The sequence below is a fragment of the Pholcus phalangioides genome, unplaced genomic scaffold (genome assembly GCF_987345545.1).
Source record: "Pholcus phalangioides strain wild (caught in Gottingen) unplaced genomic scaffold, Ppha-v1.0 ptg000039l_1, whole genome shotgun sequence".
Classification (NCBI taxonomy): Eukaryota; Metazoa; Arthropoda; class Arachnida; order Araneae; family Pholcidae; genus Pholcus; species Pholcus phalangioides.
This window is the reverse complement of record NW_028301625.1, coordinates 7,226,314-7,245,430: the sequence shown is the minus strand read 5'-3', so window position 1 is coordinate 7,245,430 and position 19,117 is coordinate 7,226,314. Positions and strand designations below refer to the sequence as shown.

The 19,117-nt window shown below is 34.6% G+C and overlaps 1 protein-coding gene and 1 long non-coding RNA gene across 3 annotated transcripts in view; both read left to right on the top strand.

Moving 5' to 3' along the window:
* The window catches only part of LOC149065517 (methanethiol oxidase), a 133,691-nt gene that overhangs the window by 73,165 nt on the left and 41,409 nt on the right, over positions 1-19,117 (top strand). For both annotated transcript variants that reach the window (XM_089253952.1, XM_089253953.1), the window contains exon 7: positions 8,879-8,957. In XM_089253952.1, coding sequence (XP_089110078.1) covers positions 8,879-8,957 — 79 coding nt within the window. The remainder of the gene's footprint in view (positions 1-8,878; positions 8,958-19,117) is intronic.
* LOC149065519 (uncharacterized) lies at positions 4,188-8,012 on the top strand. Its single transcript, XR_016195635.1, has 4 exons — positions 4,188-4,907; positions 5,900-6,106; positions 6,332-6,578; positions 7,675-8,012. It is a non-coding gene; the product is annotated as an uncharacterized LOC149065519 (long non-coding RNA).

Genomic DNA, 19,117 nt, shown 5'->3' with positions numbered 1-19,117 from the left:
GGAATAGGATACGAATACAGAGAGGACAGAAAAGTAAAATTTAGGCACAACTATATACAGTACCACTTTTTGTCTTTTGTTCATTTATGATTTATTAGTAATGGCATGGGAGGAGTGGAAGGGGGTTATAAAGTTAGATTGAAATGGGTGGGGGCGGCAAAATTTGTATAGCTCACAGGCAGCCAAAACATAAATACGGCCCTGGTGCCACTACCTAGCAGAAACTACAGAAACTAGTTCCAAAAGTGATTTTATACAGTAATTAGAGAACATTTTATTCTTTCATCATTTTAGGCCAAAGTAGCCCATGTGTACTGTATGTTTCTTGCATTTTCAAGTTTGAAACTTTTTTTGTCTTCAACGATTTTTCCTATCACCCTGATTTTGGTTTTATTTGATTCTGCATGCAAAACAGAAGCATAAATTGACACCCCTCGCTTCTACTTTCAAGGAACTAAATTTCCCCCCAAAAACAAACTTCTGCTCCCCCCCCCCATTCACTATGGACTCTTCAGATTCTTAAACTGCATCATGAATAGGAGTTATAACCAGAGTCTCGTGAACATACCAATTTTTATATTGTTCAAACCCTCTTTTTCTTGTACTATTTTGATTTCTATCATGTTTATGAATCTGAAAATGTTCAAAGATGGCATGGGTAGAGATGAGAGAGAGGGCATAAGGGAGATGCCCCCCCCCCCCTGCATCAATGACTGACGAGGAAAGGGCCTCAAAGCAGAATATGCCAAAATCTGCTACTTATGCCACAAAACAATCATTGCTACTGCAGAGAACAAGCTTAAAGAAAAATGTTAAAACTCTATTATGGTAATTTTTTATTGCAGAACATTTCGAGGCAGCCAAGGGTTCATTACAAAAAAATACAAAACATTCTGCTTTGGGAGGAAAGGGTTCCAAAGTGTCGTTCCCAAAAAATTATAAAAAAATGCAAGTATATTCATCTTACTCAGAAACAACTAAAACCAGAAAAATTAGTGGCAGAATCCATTTATTAAAGCTGCTAAAAATTATTAAAAATGACAACAGGTGGCCAGGGCTGTCGTAAGAGCATCATGGGCCCCCAGGCTGAGTGATATTTCTGAGGCCCTACCTGGTAAATTCTTGAAAATTTCAACCAAGTCTAATTTTTGTGAGGCCCCTTTTCTCTTGAGACCCCCGGGCCATGCCCTAAGATGGCACTGCAGGTGGCTATTTATTGCCTCACATGCGTCTTGGTGATATATATAAAAAATTTCTTTTCACTCGCGCGCACACACTTTTTAAGTGAGACACAAGCTTTTCTTTTTTTTTTTTGACTACTAAGCAAGGAGAAAAAAATTTTTCTTTGTGTTGTCTGTGCTGTGCAACCACGTGTTATTTGAATGACGTCACTCTAGACTCTAAGGTTGCGATTTTTAAATTCAATCTTGCCTCTCTGGCATTCAAAGTATTAATATTTACAATTTTTTATGAGTGTCCCATAATAATTCCGCCAGTTTTTTAAATTAAATTTTTTTGTGCATGTTTAAATGAGTAAAATCAGTGGTCATTTTTCAAAACTTTTCGAAGACATCACCTTGGGACCCTTTTCTTGTTAGTAATGAAACTGAATGAATTCAACATAAGAACCTTGCCACTGGACTTACCCATTGCTGAGATCTCTTCCAGCCCAGCTTTGTGGCAGAGTCCGGAATGTTTTATTTTAAGTCAAAAGAGAGAGAGAAAAAAATTAACAAATATATAAAATTTTTGCAATAAATTTTTCCCAGGCAATTGGGTACTGTCATGATTAACAGATTTTTAGTAATGGAACTGTGCTGGTGTGTGTATTATGATTCCAGTTGATCAATTTTCCATCATAAAAAATAACACATTAATGCCCACTACTTCTCTGCCAAAAATTAAGGTTTATCATTTAATTTCAACCAATCATGAGAAAACTCCCACTAAATGTAACAAATGAAAAACTAACTCATAAATAAACTGTAACTCATAGAAAAAAAAATTATCATAACATCATAACATATTATCCATATCTTTAGAAATTGTACTTATATTCTCAACATGTTTTTCATCACTATATATTCAGCATTAGCATTTAACATTTCTCAATCTCAGGAATGCAGGATTTGGATTGATCCATTCCATGCACTTCAGTGAGTAATTAATTTAAAATGGTTAGAATCGCTGGTAATTTATTCAAAACTTTTCGAAGACGTCACCTTGGGACCCTTTTCTTGTGAGCTGACTGATATAATGAAAATGCATATACAGTGAAACCTGTCTTAAATGAAGCAAAGGATTTCTGTTCAATGATTAGTGCTTTTAATTGCACCTTTATAAAACAAAAATCTGTCTAAAACTGAATATTATTCCAGTTTATTGACATTCAGTTTTGTACAGGTTTTGCTGTGTATAGATTGGCATCATCATTCTGCTCCCCTTCCCCCAGCATCATTATTGTGCCACCCCGACCTTTGAAGTCTATCTTTGCCTATGTGGCATGGTATTATAAGTTTTTGATATTTTCTAATGAAAAATTAATAAAAATTAACTTTCATGATTAAAATGATAATGGAGTAATATAATAATGAAATTATTAACCTTTAATGGACAATTTTTTCCCAATTGGGAACATTGGTTTTATTAATTTAAAAAAAATTATTTAATTCATGAAAGCACTTGATTTTTTTCCCTGAAAGAGTGAAATTCTGAACTTAATTTGCAAAACAAAAATTTCATTCATTTTTCAGCACTTGTTATAAATTTAATTTTTTTTTAATCACCCATTTTTAAGGAAGAACAAAATTTAATTATTTTGTTTTTAATTTTAATGTTGTTTCTATGTACATCGGCAAGTCCAGAAAACGTACGAGAATTTTTTTTTTCATGATTTTTTGATTCACATCTCTGAACTGAAGGATCAGAAGGGGAAATAAAAGTAAAAAAATATATAAAAATCAATTCTAATCTTAATTTAGCTGGTAAAAGATAAATATAAAATATAAATTAAATAAATAAATATATATATATATGAATCAAATTAGCCTGCATTTCATCTTTGATGAGAATCATTGCTGGTATCAGAGAACAGGTTGTCGAATTTTGCAATGTACGAATGCAATGTGCTCACAATTATAATTGCGAGCACATTGCATAAGAAAATTGTACTCAAAAACAAAGTCGTCACTTCATTCTACAAATGAATATTTGTTAGAAAATGCTTGCTAAATGTTCAGTAAAAATTCTGAGTAGTTAAAATGGAATTTAATTAGTTGATATTTGAATGTTATACAATAATGCTCCCAATACAGTCAGTTTCTTGGAGATAATGTTTTTGAAAAAATAATTTAACGTGGGAGCTGTGTGCATTAGTGGTATCTGTGTACACCAAAATACAGAACAGAACAGAATCAAAAATTTTTCTACTGATTTTTGGCATACATGCCATCAATGCTACTTAAAAACTGACTTTAGAGACTTCTAAAACCTATGGAAAAGCTAAAGATAAGACCATATGTGTGAGCAAAGAGTGAGAGCATGTTTATGTCAATGATTGAGAAGAAAAATTTAGTCACAATCAGGATTTAATGGCTATGTTCTGTTTAACATGAACTTTGATTTTTGTAATCGCACATAGGATTTCTATTTTAATCGCACATTAAGTATAAGAAAAGCCTCTTTTTCCTTCTTTTTCTTGATCCGGGCAGCAGAGACCTTTTCTTTCTTGCTGCGTTCTGGGCTTGTGCCTTTTTTGTTCTTGGTTTTTAAAGTCCTACTAGAATGGTTGCTGCATTAGCATCACTACCGTCTTGACACCAAAGTGGTTTAAGAGAAAGTGTATAAACTCAATGTTAAAAAAAACTCACTGAATTGACAGTAGCGCCATCTCAAGAGACGGTGAACTATCATATAGCCACACCCATATCCTTTTATTGACAGTTTATGCTTTTGGGTGAGATTTCTTTTATCATAGAACCGGAGATACAGACATGAAGAAAGCATTGGGGGATGCTGAAAGTTGCTGGTCGTCCCATATATACATGATTCCAACGCGTACACAGGAAAGGGAAGGTTTATTGAACAGTTTTTTTTCAGAAATTATTGGGGTGCGGGGCAGCTCCTTTACAAATTTTATTAGGGGGGGGGGGGGCTCAAATTGCCTCAGCTCCTAGGTTCTGGCGCCTATGCATAGAACAGGTCTATTATGTAGTTAACTCCTTGCTTGACACGTTTACTTGATGATGCCAATGTTTTTGAAAGAAAAACAATTCATTTTTGATCCAGCCTTCATAAATTTTAATGTTCTGGAGAAATTAGTATGAAACAAGTTTAGAAGCTCCACCCCTTGCCATTTCAACTTACAATGAAAAATAAACCAAACCAACATAAATAATGCAAAAAAAAGATCATGTGCAGAAAGATAGGTAATTCAGTTCACAAAGGGCCTGCTGAGGAATGAGGGAAACATAACACAATGAAATTAAAAATAAGATGAAACAGAGTGAGCAACCCCGTAGCAAGATGAAAAGAATAGTAAGCAAACTGGGGGAAACAATACCACTCGGACAACTTCATAGTTCACCCCCCTTCCAGTGGTGATGCTTATTGGTGAATGGTTTTTCCAATGAAGTGACAATGCTTATCTTTTACCCAGCTTTGGTGTACACCTTAGAGGAGAAATATAGTAGAGTGAGGGAAACTCTATTTTTCAGGTGCAGACAGTAAAGGTCACGTGACTTATAAACGATTTTCCCCCTCTCGCGGTCATTTTCTATGTGTTTATCATAGACTGTTGGAAGCGTCGTCTGCTCTCCTGCGTTATTTTTGTTAATAATGGTGCTAATGTGCTGTGCTTCCGCTTGTGATGAGAAGAGTGTGGAAGGGGGACGAATAACGTTTCACAGGTACGTAAAATCGTTCTTTATTTTAATTTTTTCAAATATATGTTAGTCATTAAAGTTTGCTATGCGAAGGTGCATTCATTAAAACTTGAGTTTTTTTGTTAAATAAGGTCACATTCTTGCTAATTTTTAGATAAATATTGAAATTCAGTTTAACAACTGAATGTTTATAAATATTTCTGCACTTTTGAATAAAAATTTAATTAAATTTTGATCTATTTGTCACTATGTTCCACAAGTATGTTGATGTTCTTCTTGGCGACCAAATTTTTCGCCAACTACTGCAGCTCAGATGCGTTTTCTCAACCCATTTTCGACAGATCTTCCGATTTTTAACCAAATTTCACGCAAATTTTGCATATGATTACTGGTTACTTAACTGAGCAATTTCAAAAAATGGAAAAAATTATATGAATTTTGATTTTTGAAAAATCAAAGTGAATTTCTTTGTACCTTTTTTTTTGAAATAGTATAACATCATACTTTTCTATTTCCTAAAATGATAATTTCTTGGAGAGGGCGATTTCCCCCACCCTCAGCTTTTACAAAAATTTAAAAAGTAACAGTAAGTGAAAATAAATAAATAAAAAGCTAAAAAATAATTAAAATTAAAATTAAAAAAGTAAATAAATAATAAAAGTACAATAGAGAAATGGAGAAACAAGGTTAAATATATACATATATTGGGTATATGTTCTTCACCCCTTCCCCGGAAGAAGTTAAAATGATGAACTTCTTGCAAAAATTTGTATGAAAACTACTTGAAAAAATTTTTAAACATAGCCAAATCAGTCAAAAATGGGTTTATAAAAATATAGATTCAGAGGCCACAGTAAAGCAATTTTCAAAGTAGTAGCTGGAGGACAAAAAAAAAATATTGCTCATAAAACATAATTTGTTAATAATTATAACAATTTTAACATGTTATTTGGATTTGTATTCCAATAGTCTCGTTTTTTTGCCTTGAATTGACACAAATATTTTTTATTTTTCAGTTTTCCTAAAGATCATGGAAAAAGGCAGCTTTGGGAAATCAATCTTTGGAGAGAAGGCCTCTGATTGCTCCAAAATTTGCTCCAAGCATTTTACAGAAGACAGTTTTGATCGGGAGAAGTTCATGGCTAAAAAAAGCTTGTTGGAAAGTCACCAAAGAAGCGGAAAAGTGATGGAAATTCAATGTGCCTAGTACGAGTAATATGCAGGTAACAAAACTCATTTAATTTTCTGTTGTAATCCAGCTTAAACTGTTTTTTCGTACATGAATTTGATTCTAGTCTGTCGTAAGAAAAATATCTCAAAATGCAGATGTGAAAACTCGTGAACATGTTTCTCTTAACACAAAACCATAAAACTTTGTTTTATGTTTTCATGTTGATTGACGTGAAACTGATGCTTGTCACTAATTTTACTGTTAACATATTTTGTAGTTGCCAAAAACAAAGAAATACTACCTTGGAGATTTTGCTTCTGATGGTATGAAGTCCCCTGCCCATAAGCTACTGAAGCTTTGAAAATAGCTAACTGCAGGATAAGCTAATAATAGCTAAATTACAATATTGGGCAGAAAAAAAAAGAAGAAAGACAGTCAAGATAAAAGTCAGTTCTCTTCAAGAAATGCTGGAAATCATGAGGAAAAAGTCTTCAATCTCTGATGCTGCTTCTAATATGTTAGAGGTATTGTTGCATTTTTCATGAGGTTATTCTATATAGACCTACAGTAAATTTTCTATAAGTTGAACTCTGATGACTCAAATATCTGCTTGAGTTGAACTTTTCTTCCTTTAAGCTGAAGTTTTTAGTTTGAAATGAATTAAATTCATTATCAGAGTGAAGAATTTAGGTACTGCATATATTGAAGACATTTTTTTTTTATTTCCTACTTTCCTTCTCTAGTTTTATAAATAAACTAACCAATGACAATCAACTTGGTCAACAGTGTTTGCAAATCTTTTGTGGCATGTATGGCCATGTCAGTAGTTTTTTAGCTCAGTTGTGAGTAATGCACAAATGCCAGAACACATCTTGATTGTGTGTAGACTTTTCTTGAAAATGTCAAAGAAGTAAAATTTTAGATTTGAAAAAAAAAAAAATTATTAGCCTAATGTGAAATGGAAAGAAATCCAAATCTCAACAGTTCATACGTTAAATTTTTTTCCTGAATATTATTTTTTCAGACTTTGTAAAACATGGTAATTATTCGTGCAAGACTGCAAAAATGAATGAAAAGAGAGGCAATTAAAAATTGCTGAAATAAATATAGAAATTTATACTAGTATTGAAGGTATATGTGCAATTAATTTTTTTGTTTATCATTTATATTTTATGTATGTCCACATTAAATTTTTTTTCAATATTCTCATTTCTGTGCTCAGACAGCAAAATGTCTTTTTTTCAAAATTTCATGAGGGCAAATTTGTAAACAATATTTTGTAAAAATGTGATACTGTGGCTTTTTGACTTATTGCAATTTGCCTTCGTTGGTTCCTCATAAACCGAAAGATAGACAAAATTTTGTCACCTTCCAAAATTTTGATGAACGACATCCAGAATACGAACAAATCCATTTTTTTGGGAAAATTGACTTGTGGCATTATGCTATTTGATTGCATACAACATATACAGTTGTATATACACATAGTTCAGTGCCATATAAAAATTTTCAGAACCAATTCCTGAAATGTTGAAAATAAACATCTACTTCTTGTTGAAAATAAACTGCTTCTTTATTAGGTACTTGTTTTTTCTGATAGTCGTTTAACCTTTCTTATAGTTTTCATTGCCTGGTCCAGCAGCAGAACTTACGAAAGCTCAAAAATGGAAAAATATCCACAAGAGTTTGGAGCCTTTGCCTTAGCATTAGTTTTATTTAAGCAAGGCTTACAAGCAGCATTGTTTCATACATCATATTTATTCCCCTTGTGTTTATGCATCGAATTCCCAGCATAGTGTTTATACATCATGTTTATTTGCATCTTATTTACATTGTGTTTATACATCAATTATTTTCATCATATATCATCAAAACTATTGAATAAACAATTTGATGTTTGTTTGACTTTTGAAAATTTTTGAGTTGAATTTTGAACGGATGATTATTTGTGAAATAAAAGTTGGTGCCACATGCATGTAATATCTAATAAAGTGTTTTTCACTGTGTTTGCTTTATTATATCACTCTTGAGGTTTTATATTTCATAAGTATTCAAAGTTAACTTAATCTGTGAAGGTTTTAATTCAACTTCCCATTCAACTTTTTAACCAATACAAACTAATTAACAGTATCCACTTAAAATAATTTAACATTGTGATTGGGGGAAATATCACGTGTAACAAAAAAAAGGAAAAAATATTTTCAAGACAAAAACATTATTGTAAATTAGGATAAGATTTTTAACTTCTGAAAAATTATTTCTTTCAGACATTCTGAATTTTCATCAATTTGTTCTAGAATTCTTTCATTAAATCCAAAATATTTTTCAGTTAATTCCGAAATTATTTTTTCATTAATTGTAGAATTAATCGTTAGAATTAATCGTCTTTCATAGTTTTCATCCATTTTCTGAAGATACTCGGCATACCACGACAAAAAGCTCCACGGACAAAATATCAAAGTGTGCGATTACGAACTCGCCAAATTACGAAGCGCGTAAGATAACCGCCAATCATGGCAGCTTTGCTGATATAAGTCACGTGGTATACTCTGTGCACCTGTTCGGAAGAGCGCGTGAATGGGCTTTCGCCCTCTACTTATATTTCTTCTCGATGGTGTACACACAGCAAACTTCCAAAATTATGTTTCCAAAACATAAGGATAGGCCAAGAAATAAGGTAACATGATTTTTCTGAAAAAATTATGTTAATGCTACTAAATTCACCTAATTCTCCAAACCACCAACAATCGCCCTTTTTATACAGTTTGAACTTTTCCTTCTTCCTGTCATAAAACAAAACACCTTATTCACTATTCATTTATAGGATGGAAACTGGAATGCTGAGAAAATGATTGAAGTTACACCAATAGATGTAAAGAATTGGTTAATGCCCTCAATGCCAGGTAACCTATCTATAACTTTTGATCATAATGAAATTTATTACTACAGATTTCACAACAGATGATATTTAACATAACCTTTTCAAATAAGATAGATTACTTGCATTCTTATAGTATATCACAATTTTTAATATTTTAAAGATACTTTTGTTTCAGCTTCAAGAAAAGAAAACAAAACTATAAAAAATTAAATTTAAGGACTTCATTTGAGGTAATGCTTCATAGGTTCAATGGATGTGAGTAGTATTAATTAGTTTAAGAAGACAAATATATAAATGTGTAGTGAAAATAAGGAAGAAATATCATGGGTAAAATAAGAATAATTTATGATTAAATTGAATTTTTAAAAATTGATTCTGCTTGATAGAGATCAACAGCTAGCTCTATGGAATGGAAATTTTTATCTCATGATGAAGCAAACATCAGCTATAGAAGAAAACACAGTTCTATTTATTCTGCTCAGTACTTTTTAATTTCCTCTACTTATAGCTGTATATTCTTTTCTTTCTTACATTCAATATTTAAAAAATGTTAAATATATTTAATTAATATCATATTTTTTTAATATTGCAATTTTCTTTATATTACTCATCTTTAACGTTCAGTAATGAGATCTGCGAGGGTGATTTGTCAAAATGTTGACCATTTTAAAGCATGTAGACTTGTCTTTCCTGTTCACCTTTTTTCACCACTTTTCACAAGAGCCTCTAAACATACCCATATGCCCTGATTGGCTGGCTCAATCATCTTTGTATTATAGTGTCATTATTTATGTATTTTTTATTTTAATATGTGATTTATGCAGCGTTTTAAATCATTGGTGGTCTGCTGGTTCGTGATCACTGATTAAATGATCAAACCACCCAGGGAAAAGAATTGTAGTGGTCTGTAGGACCAGTAGCTAAAAATCCCCCCATACATTAATTACAAAATAATTTCCAATGGGAGAATTGCTGGCTATTAGTCATTTTGTGTTGTCACAGCCATTTGAATGTCTAATGATAATCATTTATTTGCTGTAAAAAATATTTAGAAAATCGCATTTCTGCTGCAGGAGTGGCACGGTATTTACCATTGTTTTTTTTATAAACAAATCACAAAAACACAGACATATATACAAATACATACATACACATAAGTACAAACATAAAAACACATAAATACACACACTTGTGACCCCAAAGGACTTAGGAAGTCCTTTCAGCAGGTCTAAAGGGAGTTATAAACACACATGGTTCAGACAACAGCTTAATATAATGTGTGATTAGACATGTTATATATATTTTTTTATTTATATATTTACAATTATGATATATGTTAAAATGTTAGATTACTCATTTTGAGAGTCATAATCACAATTATATAATTAAATTACTTATTGTGAATATCAGTTAGTACATTACAAAGCATGCATATACAATATACATGTACCTATCTACAGTTATATGCACAATCAAAACCATATACATCCCTTTATCTTTTTACAATTTTCTCTCTCTCTCTTTTTGTACATAATGCAAAACTATTTTTATATCTGATTGCAAAGTATTTGTTAAAATCATTTCATAATCAATATTTTTAATAAAATCAAATACTATATGATTTATACTTTTTCTATTATCAATTTTATTTTCAGTATAAAATAAGTTTAAAACCAATGGCGTAGCCAGGTTTTGGTCCGTGGGAGAGTGAAATTGTGAAGGGCACCATCTTTTTGTTCGTGCTTAAGGTGCAAACTTAAAATTATGCATTAGTAAAAAGAACTTTAAATTTCCCAATTTAAAAAAATCAAATTTATTTTGTTTTCAGTTAATGTTTTTTCAAATTAAATTAATTACATTTCAATTGTTTTTAATGTATTTTAATTTTTTAATTAATTAAAAAAAATGTAAATTCCATTTTATATTTTGTGTACTTATACAAATGCAAACACCAAAAACAACTAGGAAGTTACCCTAAAAGGTAGTTTGAAAAAATTTAGATTAAAATATAAAAATGATGTATAGGAGAATAAAATAAAAAGTAAAAAAATATATTTTCTGTCTCTAAAATTATTCCAAGATATGAAAGTACAGAGAAATCTTCATGCTTCCATTTAATTGCTTTTATCATGTTACACTCTTATCGTAAGCATTATCACATGTACACTACTTCTATTCAATCATGCATGTATTTCCAAGACATTTCTCTTATGGAATTTCTAACAAATTGATGCATGCCGGGAAGTTCTTTCTTATATTATGCATGACCATAACGTATATATGATGTCATAGTTATGCATGGTTTCAGTTCGAAAAGTTTTGCCATCTGCCTTACAAAGAAGTAAATTCATGTGATGTGTTTTATAACAAATCAGAGAAGCATAGGCGGAGATAGACTTGAAACTCTGGGGGAACAAGATGATGATGATGATGTCGATTCATCTATACATATATGCATTAGATCTGTTGACTTCACCTTTGATGCTGGGGGTCCGTCCATGCAGAGAACAATGGAAATATGTCGAGTGATGAATAGTACAGACTAGCGCAGGAATTCTCAAGCTTTTTCCATTCACGGTGCCCTGTTACTTTAATCAATGCTTGCCCGTGGCTCCCCAGAGCAGTTTAACAAAGAATCTCTTTGAAAAACCTTTGGGATGCTCCATGGTGCCCCGACAAAGGTTGGTGACACAGTTTGAGAATCATCTGCACTAATAAGGTCTTGGATTTTGCCTCTCGTAATTTGACAAGAGGGCCTACAGGTAAGTGCTGACAAACCTCACAACGCCATAGTTCATATTAGAAAGTATCGCAAGCCTTCGGATAAGTGCTAATTGAAAAACACTAGATAATCTTTTAAGAGTTAGACTCAACGTTTCATGGACACTTTTTGTTTTTCTGAAATAGTATATGTGTGTATCTTCAGTTACTTTTAAAGTTTCCTTGTAATACATGGACAATTCCACACTCTGTCCAGGTGCCTCAAGTGCAAAAGGGACTTCATGAAGATGAGATCCAGTTAATATTTTTGAGAGTGAGAACTGTTAGGTAGGAATTTCTGAACAGGTAGAGGGCCTTAAAAAAGTCCCTTTGATGTTCATAAGACGACCCTGCGTGGACCACCTATGTGCTGTTGTGGAAAATAAAGAAGCAAATAACGCCCGGAATTCTGCTTTAAAAAGCGATGAGTATATATAGTGCATTTATAATATTTTATTTCGGAAATATTCAACGGATTCTCAAAGTGTGTGTGCTCGTAGCTCATCGCCACCCTTTCTTGAGTGGCGTCTCAACGCGTTAGTGTATTGATGCGTGCTCATTCAGTTCTTTGTATTGGGTTTGTTTTACATTAGGCCAGACAGTTCTCAAACTGTGCACCACGACACCCTCGTGTGTCTCCAATCTTCGTCAGGGGCACCATGGAGCGGTGACTCTGACAAAGGTTTTTCGAAAATATTTTTTGTTAAACAGCTCTAAAGAGCCGGCGGAGCTTGCGGATAAGCATTGAATAGGGGAAAGGGCCACCTCGGGTGGAAAAAGTTCGAGAACCTCTCGGCGTCGGGCTATTCTGGGCAGTCATGGGTAAATGATGATGAAGTCGAGGGCATGGGTGCCAAAAGTTTAAGAAACACTGGATTAATTGGAGGGGAGATATATGTGTCATGAGTTAACAAGCACACCGCCCCCCCCCATAACTTTTTCCAGGGAATAATTTCTCCTATTCGGCACACTGATGTAAACTGAAGGGCCAAAAAAACTGGTACAGACATGCGTATGCAAATAAAGAGATATGGAACCTATCAGAGTACGGCGGCGCTGCGGTCGGCAATATAGCACAACAAGTGTCTGGCATAATTGTTAGATCGGTTACTGCTGCTACAATGGCAGGTTATCGAGATTTAAGTGAGTTTGAACGTGGTGTTATAGTCGGCGCACAAGAAATGGGACATAGCATCTCCGAGGTAGCGATGAAATTTGGATTTCACGTACGACCATTTCACGAGTGTACCATGAATATCGGGAATCCGGTAAAAAATTAAATCTACGACATCGTTGCGGCCGGGAAAAGATCATGCAAGAACGGGACCAACGACGACTGACGAGAATCATTAAACGTGACAGACGTGCAACCCTTCCGCAAATTGCTGCAGATTTCGATGCTGGGCCATCAACAAGTGTCAGCGTGCGAACCATTCAACGAAATATCATTGATATGGGCTTTCGGAGCCAAAGGCCCACTTGTGTACCCTTGATGACTGCACGACACAAAGCTTTACGCCTCGCCTGGGCCCGACAACATGTAACGTGCCGATGATCCCCCGGCGTAAAAGTCCGTAGTCGCCGTCACGTGATCTGTTGTCATAAATGTTACTAATCTGCAGCTGTGATCGTATGGCGGCGATCAAGGCCGATCGTGATATCCGCCTGCGATCACATGCAAATGGGGTGACCTTGAAGCCGATTGGCTTGATCAGACACGTGCGGTCGGATGTTTTTCCTTTAAATACCGGCCGTACGTTGTAACAGGTCTGATTCCGCGTTCATCTTTTCTTGTTCTATTCAACTGAAGCCCTCTAGTAGGACGGTTCACCATCTTGCTACCGTATCCATTGGCTTTAAGCTGATTTGTTAAAATGCAATAATTTACATTGTTTGAATCCGTTTTCCGGCAGGTCCGGAATCAAAAATATTAAATAATCTTCACAGTCAAAGTTCTTCATTGCTGATCAAGGTGGTCCGGCCCTCAACCGAGAGGCCCCCCGGAGCTGATCAAGGTGGTTCGGCCCTCAACCGAGAGGCCCCCCGGAGCTGAGCAAGGTGGTCCGGCCCTCAACCGAGAGGCCCCCTGGAACTGATCAAGGTGTTCCGGCTCTCAACCGAGAAAACTTCTTCGATACTTGCGGGGAAAGGCTAACAACATCGGATGTCCGATCAATATACAAGTTGACTGTTGATGATCATCAATTGGTGAGCCAGTATCTTTACTGTTAACGTCAAATAGAGGGCTCCACGTTATACTAATCTATTGTTAAAATTGACTAACCCTATAATTAATTTGAATAAATAATATTTCATGCGAAAGTTTATTTGCAATCATTTTCCACTTGTCGTTTGCCACTTTATTACTGGATATTTCGAACCGGGCAAGCAACTCCCATAAGGGACGTTGCAAACACCGGCATTGGACTGTTGAGGACTGGAAACACGTTGCCTGGTCTGACGAGTCTCGGTTCCAATTGCTTCGAGCTGATGGACATGTTCGGGTATGGAGACAACCTCATGAATCCATGGACCCTACATGTCAACAGGGGACTGTTCAAGCTGGTGGAGGCTCTGTGATGGTATATGGGGCGTGTGCAGTTGGCGTGATATGGGACCCCTGATACGTCTAGATACGACTCTGACAGGTACGTAAGCATCCTGTCTGATTACCTACACCCATTCATGTCCATTGTGCATTCCGACGGACTTGGACAATTTCAGCAGGACAATGCGACACCCCACACGTTCAGAATTGCTACAAAGTGGCTCCAGGAACACTCTTCTGACTTCAGAAACTTCCGCTGGCCACCTAAATCCCCAGACATGAACATTATTGTACATATCTGGGATGCCTTGCAACGTGCTGTTCGGAAGAGATCTCCACCTCTCTTACTCCTACGTATTTATGGACAGCCCTGCAGGATTCATGGTGTCAATTACCTCCAGCACTACTTCAGACATTAGTCGAGTCCATGCCACGTCGTGTTGCGGAACTTCTGCGGGCTCGCGGGGGCCCTACACGATATTAGGCAGGTGTACCAGTTTTTTTTGGCTCTTCAGTGTATATGCATAATGATGAAACAAACAGTGATTTTATATATATATATATATATATATGTAATATAATACAATATATTATCGTACAAATATAGAAGACTATAATTTCCTCTCCCATTCTCTACATATCAGAGCGCTGTTGACCCAAGATTTTAGGGTTTTTATTTACCCATTTTTAAGATAAACTCTTCCAGTACCGTACCTCTTTTTGTACCCAAAAATCTTGGGTTTTTTAGGTCTAAAAAGCTCATAGCTGTTTTCCACCTTTTCCTAGTCTTTGACACTACCCTATACACAAGCTAGTAGCTCTTGCCAAGGCACCTGCAGATGACGTGGCGTTTCTAGGCACTATGAATCTAGCAAAGTCCATCAATATATAAAGTAGTATTTCTAGGAGCTCAAGCTGTACCTAAGGTGCCCAAAGAAAAGGCGATACTTCTTGGAACTTGAATCCTAGCCATTACTTCATAGGTTCAGTGTTCTGTCCACAATAGGTTCCCATGCCTAATTTCTTCAGAAGTCGCCTTGGTCAATGCTCTTGGTGGCCCTTCAGAACAGAATGAGTATTTCATGAACGCCATATCCTCATACCTATAAAAGGTATTTCTAGGAGCTCTACCGAGAACTACCAACAGCAAGAGAAAAAAGTTACAGCTAGAAGCGGGCAAGATTCTGTCCTTTAATAAAGGTGGGGAACAGAGGCTGATCTGAACATGCTTCCAGATGAAGAGCTTGAGAGCAATTGTCAAAAATGGTAATGGAAACCTCCACTTTCTTTTTTTTCCTTCTTCTCTTAAGGATTAGTATAAACCCAATCACTGTGAAACTGCAAGAAGTGCAAATATAAATGTAGATTTTTTTTCCTTACTCATCATTTTAGTCAATGAAGGTAGAAAATGAAAAAGTCAATATTTTTAAAGTTTTTTTAAAGATCAAAATTCATTTAGAAAAATAGGCACCAATGTAGGCAAAATTTTGATTGGGGGGGGTCCCCCGGCTACGCCACTGTTTAAAACTTTAAGGCTATGTAGGAGAAGCTCTTTTTATACAGTTTTATTAGACTTTGGTACCTGGTATACTCTATTGTATCTACCTGTGGTTCTATTTTGATTTTTTGTAAAATATTTTTCATTTACGTGTGAAAATTTTATCATTCTATATAAGTAGTTTTGTTTCAAACATATAGTGCGGCACTGTATTTTCATACTGTCTGTTGTTGTTTGAGATCTTATTCTATCATATATGCTATCTAATTTCTGGATATTGTCATAGTATGCTCCACCCCAGACACAAATTGCATAATTAATGACTGAATAAATCCATGCATAAAATAAGTCTTGCAAAAAATTTTTCATCAATTAAGTTTTTCATTTTACATATGATTATTGCATATTTTCTGATTTTTTTGATTAAAATATCACAGTGTGAGTTTCATTTAAGGTCGTGTTGTATAGTTATACCCAAATAATTATTATACTCATGAACTTTTTCTATTTCTTGGCAATAGCAATCACCAGTATCTTGTTCATATAAATGTATTTTGTTTTTTGTGGGTTAAGTTTTATTAGCCATATCAGGGGCGTGGCCAGAAATTTTGTTCGGGAGGGACCAAAGTGATAGAACAATAGATTTGGCCATCTTTTTCCCTTTTTTGTTCATTTCCCCACATTTATATATGTTAATATGTGTGTTAATATAATATGTTAATTTTTGTTAGATCGTCTACTTTTTAAATTAAATCTATTGTATTTGTATTTTTTACGTAAAGCACTGTGTCATCAGCAAAGGTTATCAACTTTCCATTTAATTTCAGTTTGCATAAATAATTTATATATATTTAAAATAGTATTGGGCCTAGTACAGATCCTTGAGGTACTCCTTTCTTCACCTCTTGAAAAGAACTAGTTTCTTTCTGAATCACTACTGCTTGTTGTCTTTTATTATGGTATGACTCAAACCATTTAAGCATGTTTCCTCTAACTCCTATTGGGAATAGTTTACTTGTTAATATTTCCAGATCAACGAAGTCAAATGCTCTTTTTAAATCTAGGAACAGAGTTATAGAATATTTATTATTATTGAACCCATTGTTTAGATAGTTACTTAGATCTAATAGTGCCATTTCTGTTTTCTTATTTTATTTTTGGAATCCATATTGATTAGAAGAGAAGAAATTTTGTCTATTTAGGAAATTTAGAAGTACTTTTTTTACACATTTTTCAATTATTTTTGAAAAAACTGGAAGTATACTTATCGGTCTGTAATTTATCAAATCATTTCTATCTCCTGCTTTGTATATAGGATGGACGAGAGAGTATTTTAATTCGTGATAAAAGATATCATTCAAAATAGAATGATCTAAATTTTGAATGAATTTCTGAATGAATAAATTTATTGTATTTAGGTGGTATTTTGAAATTATTTTCATCATTTTAGGGGGGTTAGCCCCCAATCATAACCACTCTGCTTTATTTTCCTGTAGGTCCCTTATTACTTATTTCAATTCTTCTTGATCTATCTCAGCACAATACAGAACAGAGTTGGTCAAACTGGTTGATATATTATTTTGTTCCATACAGTACATGCAAAATCTATTTTGTTCATTAGTGTCTAACGGCTGTATTCACCATCGCGTTTCAGAACACGATCTAGGTTGTAAACCATGTTTCACTTCAAAAATGGTATTCACCACCCCTGAATCGAGATCCAGGCACCAGTTTTTTGAGCCTGAAATCACCTCCGATTCCGGCGATCCAGCAGGGTGGATTGAGTTTCAGCACATGCGTAGTGAGCATTATTGTCGCTGCATAAACATTGATGTAGTAATGCCGGTCATGCTGGGTTGTTTTTGCGATGAGCCCAAATGAAATAGGAAATTTAGAATAATTTATATTAATTATAAGGTGATGAATGACCGTGTTTAGGTATTAAATATATGGTAAATAATTATCCCTGATCAATGAAAGCCATCAACTATTTCTTGAAGCCATCAACAAGTGATGAAAGAAGGTGAGTAATGATACTTTTCTATGATTCCTTTCAAATCTGAACTATCCGCTAACAAAATGCTCATTACTATTAAATAATGATAGAATTGTATGTGTAATATACTCATGTATTGATATTAATGACATAAATTTGTCTTTATGGTACCTGAAGCTGGGCCGTAATGGGCTCTCTTGGTGCAGACTTATTTTTGGGTGGGGCCCCCTGAAAGTGTTATTATTGTGCAAAATAAAGTGTACATTTTTGTGAGAGCCCCATTCTCTCTGCCCTTGGGTAGTGCTTTATTTGCTCCAGCTTATTTATGGTCCTGATATAAGGTTAAAATGGGGGGAGGGCATATAGTGGCATACTTTTGAAGTTTTTTTCCTCTCTAAAAATAATGAATCCATGGGTCTGAAAAAAATCATGAATATCTCTCTTGAATGGCCGGAATAGTCATCTGTATACTGCTTCAAATGTTCTCAGCATGAATCTTAATTTTTCCTGGAAAAAAAATTATTTTCCTAACTAGGACCATCTTAAGAGTATGATGAGGCCCCTGAGACGAGTGATTTTTCTGCGGCCCTACCTGGTAAATTCTAGAAAATTTCAACCAGATCTAATTTTTGTAGGCCCCCTTTTCTCTGGAGGGGCCCCTTACATTAAGAACTGAAAAAATGTACACCTAGGCAATATGAAAGACTATGCTAAACACTAGGCAATATGAAGACTAATATGAAAATATTTATATCAATGCAAAGCAAAATATATTAGCTTTTTACCTCTTGTGGCAAGAATATTTATTACATGATATTTTGCTGCTGTGTGTTAAACATAGCATTTTCCTTCTATATTCAGTCGATCTTGCTTATAACATTCTTAGGGGTTATTCAAGTATTACGTCAGCATCAATGGAGGGAGGAGGTTTCCAATTTGCTGACTTTTGACAAGGGGGAGGGGGGTTTGGATGATGCTTATGTCATCAACCAACCCTTCATAAAAATATTAAATATTCTTAATGGCATCTTATTCGGTGCGCCAAAAATGGAAAACCTTTTCGATAGTTATTGGGCACCTTAACTAGCATTCCCCCTATTGATAAGTCCCCTACAGAGCCACTTTAGCAATCTCTAAATGTTTCATGGATCCTTCAAGTGTAACATTTGAAAATGTGTCCGGGCCGCTTAAGTACTCTGGAACTGTGCCATGCATCACTCAAGTGATCCGTAATTATGCTACGGATCACTTAAGTAATCTGAGAATGTTCTGCGGGTAACTTGGGTGATGTAGAACTGCACTGGGGGCCGTTCAAGTGCTCTAAAACCGTGACACATGTCAGTCAAGGGATTTCTAAATGTGCCACGGATCATTTAAGTG